This window comes from Schistocerca nitens, chromosome 5 (genome assembly GCF_023898315.1).
Source record: "Schistocerca nitens isolate TAMUIC-IGC-003100 chromosome 5, iqSchNite1.1, whole genome shotgun sequence".
NCBI classification, from domain to species: Eukaryota; Metazoa; Arthropoda; class Insecta; order Orthoptera; family Acrididae; genus Schistocerca; species Schistocerca nitens.
In genome coordinates, this window is record NC_064618.1 from 409,990,038 (window position 1) to 410,002,259 (window position 12,222).

The following is a 12,222-nucleotide window of genomic DNA, read 5'->3' on the forward strand; positions in this document are numbered from 1 at the left end:
AACAAGGGTAGCACTGCTCGATAGCTTGTAGGCTGCTCATGGAGCCAGTACACAGAAGAAACAACTCCCCAAGGCATGAACGGATGAGCTCAAGAGCACGAGATATAGCCACCAGCTCCGCAGTGAAAACACTGCAGCCATCGGGCAAGGAATGCTGTTCAATATGTCATCCATGGACATAAGTGAAGCTGACGTGACCATCAGCCATCGGTGTAAACCACTTCATGGCCTCGTTACATGCCTAGAATGGAGATGAAGTGACAGCGGATAGCCGTGGGATGAAATGAGACCTTGAGGCTATACGAAAAGCCCAGGCGAAGCCGCGGCCTAGTTGTACGCCATGGAGGTGTACACAATTGGACCTCTAGTATGGATGGTAAGGGCAAGGACTCCAGTTCAGACAGAAGGGATCGGACACGAACTGCAATTGTAAGCCCTGATCAGGGCCACCGATGCAGGAGATGAACTGCCTTGGGTGGGAAAAGGAGATGGTAATTTGGATGCGCAGGAGAACTACGAACATGTGCAATGTAACTGGAGAGCAGCTGTGCACACCTGACCTGTAATGGAGAGACTCCAGCCTCCGCAAGGACGCTGGTCACTGGACTCGTCGTAAAAGCTCCTGTTGCTAGTTGAACGCCACAGTGGTGCACTGGGTCGAGTAAAAACAACGCTGTGGGTGCCGCCGGGCCATAAACCAGACTCCCATAGTCAAGGTGAGATTGAACAATGCAGAGTGATCTGCACCCCAGTTGGTGTTGCTCAGGTAGCGGAGGGCATTGAGGTGCTGCCAGCACTTCCACTTAAGCTCACAAAGCGGAGAAAGCCAAGTCAATCAGGTGTTGAAAACTAGTCATCAAAATCGATATGTCTCCACTACAGTGAGGGGATCGTCAGTGAAGTAATGTTCTGGTTCTGGATGAACAGTACGACACCGACAGAAGTGCATAACACACGACTTTGCCGCCAAAAACTGAAAGCCATGGGCTCGAGCCCATGACTGCGCCTTGTGGATGGCTGCCTGTAGGCACCTCTCAGGGACACCAGTACTGGTCGAGCAGTACGAAATGCAGAGGAGCTGTACGAAATGCAGAAGTCGTCTGCATACAGAGACAGTGATAAGGACGGCTCTACAGCTGCTGCTAGACCATTAATGGCCACTAAAAATAGTGATACCCTCAATACAGAGTCCTGTGGGACCCCATTCTCCTGGATATGGGGGAAACTATGCGAAGCACCAACTTGGACATGGAAAGTACGAACTGACAGGAACTATGCGAAGCACCAACTTGGACATGGAAAGTACGAACTGACAGGAACTATGCGGAGCACCAACTTGGACACGGAAAGTACGAACTGACAGGAAATTCTGGATAAAAATTGGGAGTGGGCCACAGAGACCGCACTCGTATAATGTGCCAAGGATATGATGTCGCCAGGCGGTGTCATATGCTTTTCGTAAATCAAAAAAGGCGGCAACAAGGTGTTGGTCTGGAAAAGGCTGTTCGGATGGCAGACTCAAGGGACACAAGATTATCAGTGGTAGAGTGACCCAGGTGGAAGCCACCCTGGCACGGAGCCAGTAGGCCACATGGCTCCAGGACCCGACCAAACCCAACCGCCTACACACCATACATTCCAGCAGCTTACAAAGAACGTTGGTGAGGCTGATGGGCCAATAGCTATCAACACCAAGCGGGTTTTTTGCCGGGTTTGAGCACTGGTATGATGGTGTTCTGCCGCCAGTGCGATGGAAAGACACCATCACACTACATTCAGTTGAAGACCATGAGGAAATGTGGCATGTAGACAGCCAAGAGATGTTTAATCATCTGACTGTGGATCCGATCGGGCCCAGGAGCTGTGTCGGGGCGCTGTGCAATGGCACTCAGGAGCTCCCACTCTATAATTGGGCGTTATATGGTTCACAGTGGCGTGTAGTGAACAAGAGGACTTTCCCTTCCATCCGGCATTTGAGAGTGCGAAAAGCTGGGGGTAATTTTCCGATGCAGAGGCGCGAGCATATTGCACATCAAAGTGCTCAGCAATTGCGTCGGTAGATACCACGCCATTTATGTTAACACTGGGAACACCTGTTGGGGTCTGGTACCCAAAAACTTGTTTGATCTTTGCCCAGACTTGAGAAGGTGACGTAGGCACCCAATGGTTGACACACACCTCTCCCAACGCTCCTGTTTCTGCCTTTTGATAAGCTGGCAAATGCGGGCACGGAGCCATTTAAAGGCTGTGAAGTGCTCCAGGGAAAGGTGCCACTGTAGAGCTCACTGATGCTCCTTAATTGCCTCAGTGACTTCCGGTGACCACCAAGGGACTGTCTTTCGCCAGGGCCACCCTAAAGAACAAGGGATCGCATTTTCCGCCACAGAAATGATCGTTGAAGTTAACTGCTGAACCACCACATCGATGTTACTATGTGGGGGAGATTCAACGGTGACAACAGTGCCTTGTTTAAAGGCATGCGTGGGCCTGACACTGTGGCAGTGACAGGAAGATGGGGAAGTGGTGACTACCACAAAGGTCGTCATGTGCTCTCCAGTGGATAGATGGGAGAAGGCCAGGACTGCAAACCAAGAGATCAATGGCCGAATATGTGCCATGTGCCACACTGAAATGTGTGGCGGCCCCAGTATCTACGAGGCAGAGGTCGAGTTGTGACAATAAATTTTCGACATCTTTGCCTCGGCCAGTAAGAACTGTGCCACCCCACAAGGGGTTATGAGCGTTAAAATCTCCCAAAAGTAGGAAAGATTTAGGGAGTTGATCAATCAGTACAGCCAATACATTCAGGGGTACTGCACCATTTGGAGGAAGATATACATTGCAGACAGTTATTTCCTGTGTCATCCTTATCCTGACACCCACAGCTTCAAGAGGGGTTTGAAGGGGCACAGGTTCACTACATACTGAGTTAAGGACATAGATGCAAACTCCAACTGGCAATTATTGTTGCTACAGATCCTGTAATATCCCTTATAGCAACAGAGGACAGGGGTCCGCATTGCCAGGAACCAGGTTTCCTGGATGCCAATGCAGAGCCACAATTCCACTGGAGGATGATGTTATAGTGAGTCTGGAAAGGTATGATGCGCACAAAGAGGCAGGCTATGCCTCAGGGTCACATGCTGCCCCCGACTGAGTATTTGAGTATTTGTAGCCTACTTCTATGGTGGACGAGGCATTGGTGAGATCCAGGTCCGCAGGAGACGCTAAGATCTCCACTGCATCCTCAGATGCAGAATTGATAGGGAGTGGTGGTGTTGGGGGCCACCAGAGGGTCTTGTTTCTTAGCAGACTACTACTTAGTTGGCTTGCTCTCTCGCTTCTCTTTAGGAGCTTGCTGGGAAGATTTCTCTAAAGCAGCTTCAGGCATGGAGGAAGACCATGAAGCAGCTTTTGGCTCCTTGAGACACTTGCGAGTGTCCGCCGTGGCACTAGTGGAGACCTTGGGAGAGAGGGCCCCAAGGGACCCGTTCCACATGAGAGGAGCCGGAGGAGGCTGTTGCTTCTCTGGCAGGGGGGAGGGGACCGCTGTCCCCTGCGTTTGGGGGGGGGGGGGGGGCTTGCTCCCAAATTAGGTGCTTTGGGAGCAACAGAGGGAGGTTTGCCTCCTACCACCAAGCGGGAGGGGGGGGGGGGGTCGGGCGGGCGGATGTATTCTGGTGACCCAGAGGACTGACTTTGTGGCACAGAGTGAGGAATCACAGGCACTTGGGACGACGATGGTGATGTAGCGGCAGCATATGTCACGTCAACTGAATGGGGTGCAATCTTTCGGATTTAAGTTTAGCCTCTGTGTAAGTCAACCAGTCCAGGGTCTTGGACGCCATGATTTTCTGTTCCATTTGGAGTACTGGGCAGTCTGGTGAGCAGTGCTCTCCACAGTTGATGCAAGTGGGAGGTGGCACACATGGAGTATCTGGGTGCAGTGGACGTCCAGAGTCTCGACATGTGGCACTGGAATTGCCGTGGGAAGACATGCCCGAATTTCCAGCACTTAAAGCCCCGCATAGGGGGACGGATATATGGTTTAACGTCACAGCAGTAAACCATCACCTTGACCTTTTCAGGCAGTGAATGAAATGAAACACCCCCCCCCCCCCCAAATTCTAAATTGGTGCAGAGCTCATCGTCAGACTGCAAGAGGAGGTCACAATGGGAAATAATCCCCTTGACGGACCATGTTGAGGCTTTTATGCGGAGTGACGGAAACAGGAATATCACTCAGCTTGTCACAGGCGAGTAATGCTCGGGATTGTGCTGGGGATGCCGTCTGAATTAAGATGGCACTGTTTTGCATCTTTGACAGCGCCGTCACTTCTCCAAAATTATCATCAAGGTGTTCAACGAAAAATTGAGGCTTCTTAGGTAGAAAAGAGTCCCCATCGGTCTGCTACAAACTAAAAACTGAGGTGAATATGGCTGTAGCTCTACATTGCTCCCATAGTGTAGCAAGGGGAGGGGGGGGGGGATGAATTAGGGTCATACCTGTTGGGATTATATTCTCTCTTTCCCTTCTTAGAGACTGCTGGTGCCGTATGGTCACCAGCAAGAGATGACTTAGTCTGCTTCATTGCGAGTCATCCACCCTGATGCCACCCACTCCGATCAGGGGCTCTCGACACGGGTGCCACCCAGCCACAGCAAAGGCCAACTGGCACGATGACCATTTCCAGGAGTCCTGTTGCCCCAGGAAGACAGGCATCTACTCCTTGGCATACATGGGGAGTTTACAGCTCAGGTATCAGCAGTGCAATCCCTGTCTTGTCAGGGGGCTACCACCAAATGGGTACATGATGGCCTCACCACAACAGGCTGGCTACCGTGCTGGATAATGGGTGCAGAGAAATCCAATATTGTCATGGGGGGCGATCAATGACAGGAGACAATGGAAGAAGATGACATACCCCAGAAAGTGTCCTCGCCCAAATAGTTGAATCGCAGGTGGAGATGCAAAGCCATGACAAGAGACTCAGGAGATCGAATCTAAGGGCACTCGTGCACCATGTAAGGCATCCTTCCCCATATGGCCAGCACTTGTGTAGAATTTTGAAAGTGGCATGTCAAACCATAGAATGGTAGGCCTACCTGAATTCTTAGGGCCGAAAAGTGTGAGATTCCTTTTAGTCGCCTCTTATGACAAGCTGGAATACCTTGGGCCTATTCTAACCCCCAGACCAGCAGGGGAGCACACTCAATTCGGCACTGGTTCTAATGGATAGATTGTACTGACAAATATGACTACATGAGATGAGAATTGTATTATACTAAGTTTATGTGCTCACTTTATACTAAAATTTGATTTTTATTCAAGTACGAAACTTTTTGGAATTTCTGTATATTGGAATACTTAGATGTACAATCGTGTATATTTTCTGCCATTAATTTCTTGTACACTTCATTCCATAGTTTCAGCCTGATGAGGAATTTTCTGTATTTCAAAGCTGTGCCAAATCTGAATGGTTGCCTGCTTCTACTGTGGAAGTATTTCTACATCAAGTAATGGGAACTGTCAAAAACTTACTCTAAATCCACAAATGCTATAAATGTAGGTTTGCCTTTCTTCAAACTATCTTCTAGATCAACTCTTAAGGGCAGCATTGCCTCCCATGTTTCTACATTTCTCTGGAAAACAAACTCATCTTCCCTAAGGCAAGTCTCCTCCAGTTTTTCAATCTTCTATAAAAAAATAATTGTGTATATATTTTGCAACTGTGAATCATTAAAATTCTTATCACAGTATTTTATCTCCAATCTCATCTTTATTCTCTTCTCCTTTTATACTGTAGTTCATTTCCCTTGTGGAGACTTTCTATATATTCCTTCCTCCTCTCACTTCTTAGCTTAGTACTGGCTTTCCATATGAACTATTAATATTCATGTAGTTGTTTCGCTTTTTTGCAAAGGTCTCTCTAATTTTCCTATATGCGGCATCTATGTTTCTCCTAGTTATGCATACTTCTACAGCCCTTCATTTATTCTCTAATTATTCCTGCTTAGCTATTTTGCACTTTCTGACACTCAGATTTTCTGAATGTCTGTATTCTCTTTCACCTACTTCACTTGCTGCATTTTTATATTTTCTTCTTTCATCAATTAAGTTCAATAACTTATGTGTTACCCAGGGATTTCTAGTGGCGTTTGCCCTTTCACCCATGTGATCATTTGCTGCCTTAACTATTTTAGCTCTCAACAGTAGCCAATCACCTTCTGCCCCATTCCTTTCTATTATTTCAGTCAAATGTTTCCTGATGCTCCCTCTCAAACTTTCAACAACCTCTGGTTCCTTCAATTAATCCAATTTTCATCTCCTTAATTTCCTACCTTTTTTCAATTTCTTCAGTGTCAATCCACTGAAGCAATAAATTATGACCCGAGTCCACATCAGTCCTGAAAATGTCTTACAATTTAAATCTGGTTTTGAAATCTCTACCATACCATTATACAATCAATATGAAAGCTTCCAGTGTCTCCAGATCTCTTCCACATACACACCCTTCGTTTCATGATTCTTAAACCAGTCTTAGCGATGATTAAATCATGCTCAGTGCAAAATTCTACCTCATAGCTTCCTCTGTCATTCCTTTCTCTCTGTCCACATTCTTCTACTATCGTTCCGTCTCTTTGTTTTGTTTCTTTTTTTTTAATTTTTTTTTTTTTGTTACCAAAACCCCAGTCCCCCATCACAATTAAAATTTTCCTCTCCCGTAACTATCTGAGTAATTTCTTTTATTTCATCATACATTCTTTCAGTCCCTCCGTTATCTACTGACCTAGTTGCTATATAAACTGGTACAACCACAGTGGGTGTTGGCTTAGTGTCTATCTCGGCTATGATAATGTGTTCATTATGCTGTTCATAGTAGATTATCTGTATTCCTATTATCTTATTATTATATCTGCCCTTGCATTACGGTTATTTGATTTTGTGTTGATACCCTGAACTCAGCTGACTAGAAACCCTGTTCTTCCTGTCACTGTACTTCATTAATATACACAGCATCTAACTTCAACCCTATTACTCTTTTTACATTCTCTACCCTACTCATCCGATTAAGGGATCTAACACTCCACACTCTGACCTGTAGAATGCAAGCTTTGTTTTTCCTAATAACTCTTGTTATTAACTGCAAAAACCATATTGGAATAAATGTGTTGGCACAAGTTTATACCTAGGTCTTTGAAAACACTTATGCAGCATGCCCAGTTGCCAAATTCATATAACATTCTTAATGCACAATAACATAAATATACTGCTTGACAAAGTAAGTGAAGCATCCAGAAGGGGTGGAAAAAGCAAAATGAAACTTTACAAATTGAGAAGATATGTGGTGCTGTCTGAACAACTGCAACATCAAGCCCACTTATCAGTACGATTCTGCAGCCCTTCTGGCCTCGATGGATGAGAAGGGTATTATAAAGTTGTTGCAATAACTCCCAAGGCAAGCTGGTGAAGAATGGGTCTCTCCCCATATTGGCACTGTACTTGCCAACAAGGTCATCCAGGGTAGTGGAGAACCTTGAATCATCACTGATCATAATGTGACACAATTTAACAGCAGACCCTACTTCTGGTGATGGCTCCATTCCAAACACAGCTGTTTGTGTTGTCAAGTTAATGACAACCTAAATATGGGACATCATTTCCTAGTCTGGCTGCAGTTAGTCTCCAACCAATGGTGCAGGATGATGCAAAATGGTGCAGGGAATCCATTACCAGTTCTCTGATGGTAGGTGCAGATGTGAAGGGGTTACAATGTGCTTAGTGCACAATGTGCCAGTGCTTCCTTGTGGTGTTCAGACCTGATCGACTGGAACCTTATTGATACATATATGCCTGTCACTCTATTCCCACGCAGTCCAATATTGCACTAAAGTCACATCTGAATGCCCTGCAAATCTGAGCATTGCATGATTTGACCTGCCAGCCAAATGAACACCCAAAATCAGATCCCTTTCAAACTTTGTCAGGCACTGATAATGCCATCTGACAAGGGCGCAGCATATCCGTGTCCTTCACATAGTTCATGCTCCTTCCAAGCCCGACCAGGGCTGGTAACAACATTAAAAACAACCAAAACTAACACCCTCTGCAGATACCTACAATACAATCATTTACATCCCTATCAATGGCATGAATGTGTACAGAGTTACAATAACATTCAACCATTTCTTCTGGTTGCCTTTCTTTTTATTTATTTATTCATTTTTTTTCTTTTCAGCAATTCTGCTTTGCCCCTGAAGATTATGTAATAACACAGCACTGAGTGAAAGTATGGAAAGATCTTTAACAGGCCCTTCTACAAGCCAACACAATGAGAGAGACTTCCACGTGCAAAGCAGATAAAGCTGAGATTTTTTGTTCTATATGTGTGCTGGTGCCATACATTATCCATTTGTATAGTGGGGAGCTTTATCCAACATCAGCAAGTTATTCTCTATTTCTGGATGAAGCAGTAGTACCCAAAATTTTCCAATATGTCATCAGTAAATGATGTATGCAGCAGAAGCCACAGCATGTAAAATTAATGCTGCCCAATGGTATTTAAAATTCATATACTATCAACTGTGAACCCAACTTAGAGCAATGGTGCACTTCTCTGGTGTTGAATGTACAGTGGATGCACCCCCTAAGCTTGTCACCTACAGTTTCAATAGTCAGGCATTTAAGTTACATGCTAACCAAGTCAAAATAACATGTCAGTCATTTACATGCTAACCAAGTCAAAATAACATATACGTTTTTCTGAGCCAACATGCACTGTGGATTTCTTTGGAGGAATAAATCCCCTTCACCTGAACTTGGACGAATACATGGTGAATATTTTCACATGCCAAAACAAGGCTGCCAACTTTTCCAACATAGTGTTGAAGTTGAGGACATTTTGGAAGTCCCATAATGACAACGATGATTGACACAAGCAATAAATAATGCTCATTTACCAATGAAATAAGTTTATGGCAATTCATTCTGTCAGCAACTATTTTACTGATTTGAAAACAAACAAATCTCTAGGGTTTTAAGACAATTTACAATAAACGAAAGAATTTTCAGATAGTGAAACTCATGCCACAGCACTTGGGAATTTGGTGGTGAATAACCAAATTTATCAGCTGAAGACTCAAGAATATCAATTCCATCAGAAATCACTTCTAGGTGTAAAAGTGGCATTTCAACTACAGCACCAATGTAAACAAAAGTGGGGATGTAACTAACTTGGCACATGACTTTACTGAGGCCAAACTGATTATAAAAATATTCTAATGGATACATACTGCCAAATGTATTACTGTTCCATAATTTCTTGGGCATAATAGATGTGAATATTATTTGTTTCAAATCAATCAAATATTAACTATTTTTGTTAGTTTAAGAACAGTAGTGTACAATTTTCTTAATTACTCTAAAGTATAATTATGGGCCTATACTTTGTTCCAGTTATTAGCTAGCGTCAGATCTCTTTCAAGGTTATCCGTCTTTGAGAGACTGGAACCTCTGCTGCCAAATGGAAAATGACCAGTCAACCTCAGGGCATCCTAGTTACAACACAAATCCTAAACTGTTTTGTCAATTTCTTAATGCCTGGATGCAAAAACCTTCAAAACAAGTCTCACTGTAAGCACACAGGCAGTACTGCCATAATGAAAGTAGCAACTTTTTCTTCACTGTAGCATGATTTTGGTATCTAATTACTTGTGTGGTAAATAAACAACAACACTTACATTTATTCACCTAATTTAATCATACTTTCACCTTCAAGTGACCTGATTTTCTATAATTTCACACACTTCACGTTTACTTTACAAGTGTTTCTGTTTATAAGTATGGGCTTGGTTCACCATATTGTTCACTAGTTCCTCCCCATAACTTTGATAATTTTTCCATTTTGTTATGATGGCACTTTTGTCTCAGCAGCAGACAATGGCATTTTCATGCCGTCTGAATTGCTAAATGTTATGTTTACTCATATACTTCTCCTAAATTGGCCTTTTCTCAGATTACTGACATGAATCATTTATCCAATAGACACCACTGAAAACCATTTAGACCTATCACGAAATTATTGGCTGTGAGATCTAACTCTCAGTACCAAATACCACAGTCGTCGTGAAGCCATATTAGGTGTTGTTATAATGTAGTAATTTGTATAAACAGTGCTGAAGAGGTTCAAGAAACAAATAAGTTTATTTTGGAGTCACCATAAGGCGCTTCATATAATTTTTACTAGACAACTGGTTTCAGTCACAAGACCATTATCAAGAACACACAGTTCAATTGGTTACACACGTTGTCTTAATCTACAAGTCTATGTGGACAATTAAGATTGATAAGCCATTTGCGAATGATGATTATGGTATAAAGTGTTAAGACACCAGTGAGATAGTTCATCATGCCTGCAAATGATCTGATATGGTGTATAATCGTACTGAATGTTTATATGTACTGAATCTTGTCAACTTAATAGTGGTCGCCTGAAACTAGATGTCCAGCAAAGTTTATATCTATTAAGCTGTGTATGGTTGTTCCATACTACAAAACAAATCAAATAAAAAAAATATCTCCATATGCTTTCATCATCAGAAACTGAGTGACAGCAGCGGTAATTTCATTTAATCCGTAACGGACCTTCGCTGACATACATGTTAAATTGTGATAAATAGTTTGCATCTGGTTTACAGCTGTATAAAATAGTATCATACATCTGACATGCATGGCACCTCTCTCTCAAATAAACAAAAAAAAGTAGGTTTACTTTAATGTAAACAAACACTGTATACTAAGATCAACATCACCACCACCACCACCATAATAACACAAAAATTTAGCCTACACATGCAATCATTGGACATGCAGTCTTATGGTTAATAGAAGTTACAAAATCAATTTTACATGTCACCTGCAAGTATGCATGATGCTTACACATTGATACTTTCATACCTAGAGTAGGTCTACGAGATGTTACTATGTACAGACAATGCACTTTTTAAAAAAAATGTGGTAAAGCTAGATAAGTTTCTTACAAACAGGAAACTGCATCCTAAGGATAAGAAATCGTTTGATTTTTCCGCTAATGATAAACATGCCATGGAAGAAACTACAGGATATCAAATAGCTTTGAGAATTCCTCTTACAAACAACGTAAATGTAGATACTGTTTTACTTTCGATAGTTTACAGTTTAGTTACGGGAACGAGTAAAGAAGGCAAGCGAGATAGAGGTAATATCAGTATGCATGCTCAATGTTGAAAGATTCCATTGACAGGACAGATGCAACAAGATACATTTTTAGTACTCTTTGACAACTGGGCAATTATATACCTATAATTTAGAGTGTTAGGTCAACATTACGAAAGAAGCATGCGGTTAGGGGGTTAAGATGAGGCGGGAGGTACTGCGCACTTTTAACATTGAATGCCACTCTTACCACTTGTGACTGTTGCATGCTGCAATTCAGTGTCATCAAATTCCAAATTTGGTTCATAATCGTGGTAATCTGATAAACTGGGATACGGATCCTCGTTATCATTATGTGCAGCTAGAGAAACGAACAAACATAACATATTGAACATTCCGTGAATACATAATATCCACTGTTGATTCCAGGCAATCGAACATTTTATTTATTCGACTACCGACGGCCTTGATAACATCTCACATTGCTTTTTCTAGAGTACACAATTATCATCACAAACAACTGACAAATACTTTAAGACGAATGTCATCAACTCCCATTACGAACTTCCAAAACATTAGTAATTCGTGTGTACCTGACACTGTCTTCGTTGGGCTCAACTTTGCTTGGTATTCCGCTTCCATTTCCACTTTAATTTTTATACTATTTTCACTTGAACAGCAAATTGTATACCCTGACAACGGACATCACTGACTCTCATCACACCTCACAAAGCGTTACTCCCATGTCTCAAACAAAGCTGTACTCCAAACCACTTGTTTTGATGTCGTCAGTACTGCCAACGTACAAATAAAGATATTGGTAGAGCTCCGCTAAGAAGATCCTTGACTTTCTATGTGTCAGTTTCTCGTAGAATCCGCTACACAGTGGACGTCAACAGAACGGAACAGCAGACGACGTATGGTTACATTACATGGAATGTCAACAATACGTCTCTTTGCTTAGCCCAATACTGAATGGTAAAAATGGGTTTATAAGATACTATCCGCAACACAAAACATTGGATTAT

The 12,222-nt window shown here is 42.9% G+C and overlaps 1 protein-coding gene across 2 annotated transcripts in view; it reads right to left on the reverse strand.

Moving 5' to 3' along the window:
• Nucleotides 1-11,933, reverse strand: part of LOC126259395 (rho GTPase-activating protein 1-like) — a 98,332-nt gene extending 86,399 nt beyond the window's left edge. The window contains exons 1-2 of one of the 2 annotated variants that reach the window (XM_049956166.1): nucleotides 11,788-11,933; nucleotides 11,445-11,555 (exon numbers count right to left, since the gene is read on the reverse strand). In XM_049956166.1, the coding sequence (XP_049812123.1) occupies nucleotides 11,445-11,555; nucleotides 11,788-11,836 (160 nt within the window). In that variant the 5' untranslated portion in view covers nucleotides 11,837-11,933. The remainder of the gene's footprint in view (nucleotides 1-11,444; nucleotides 11,556-11,787) is intronic. The other variant, XM_049956167.1, reaches the window with a different exon arrangement.
• Between the last annotated feature and the right edge of the window lie 289 nt (nucleotides 11,934-12,222).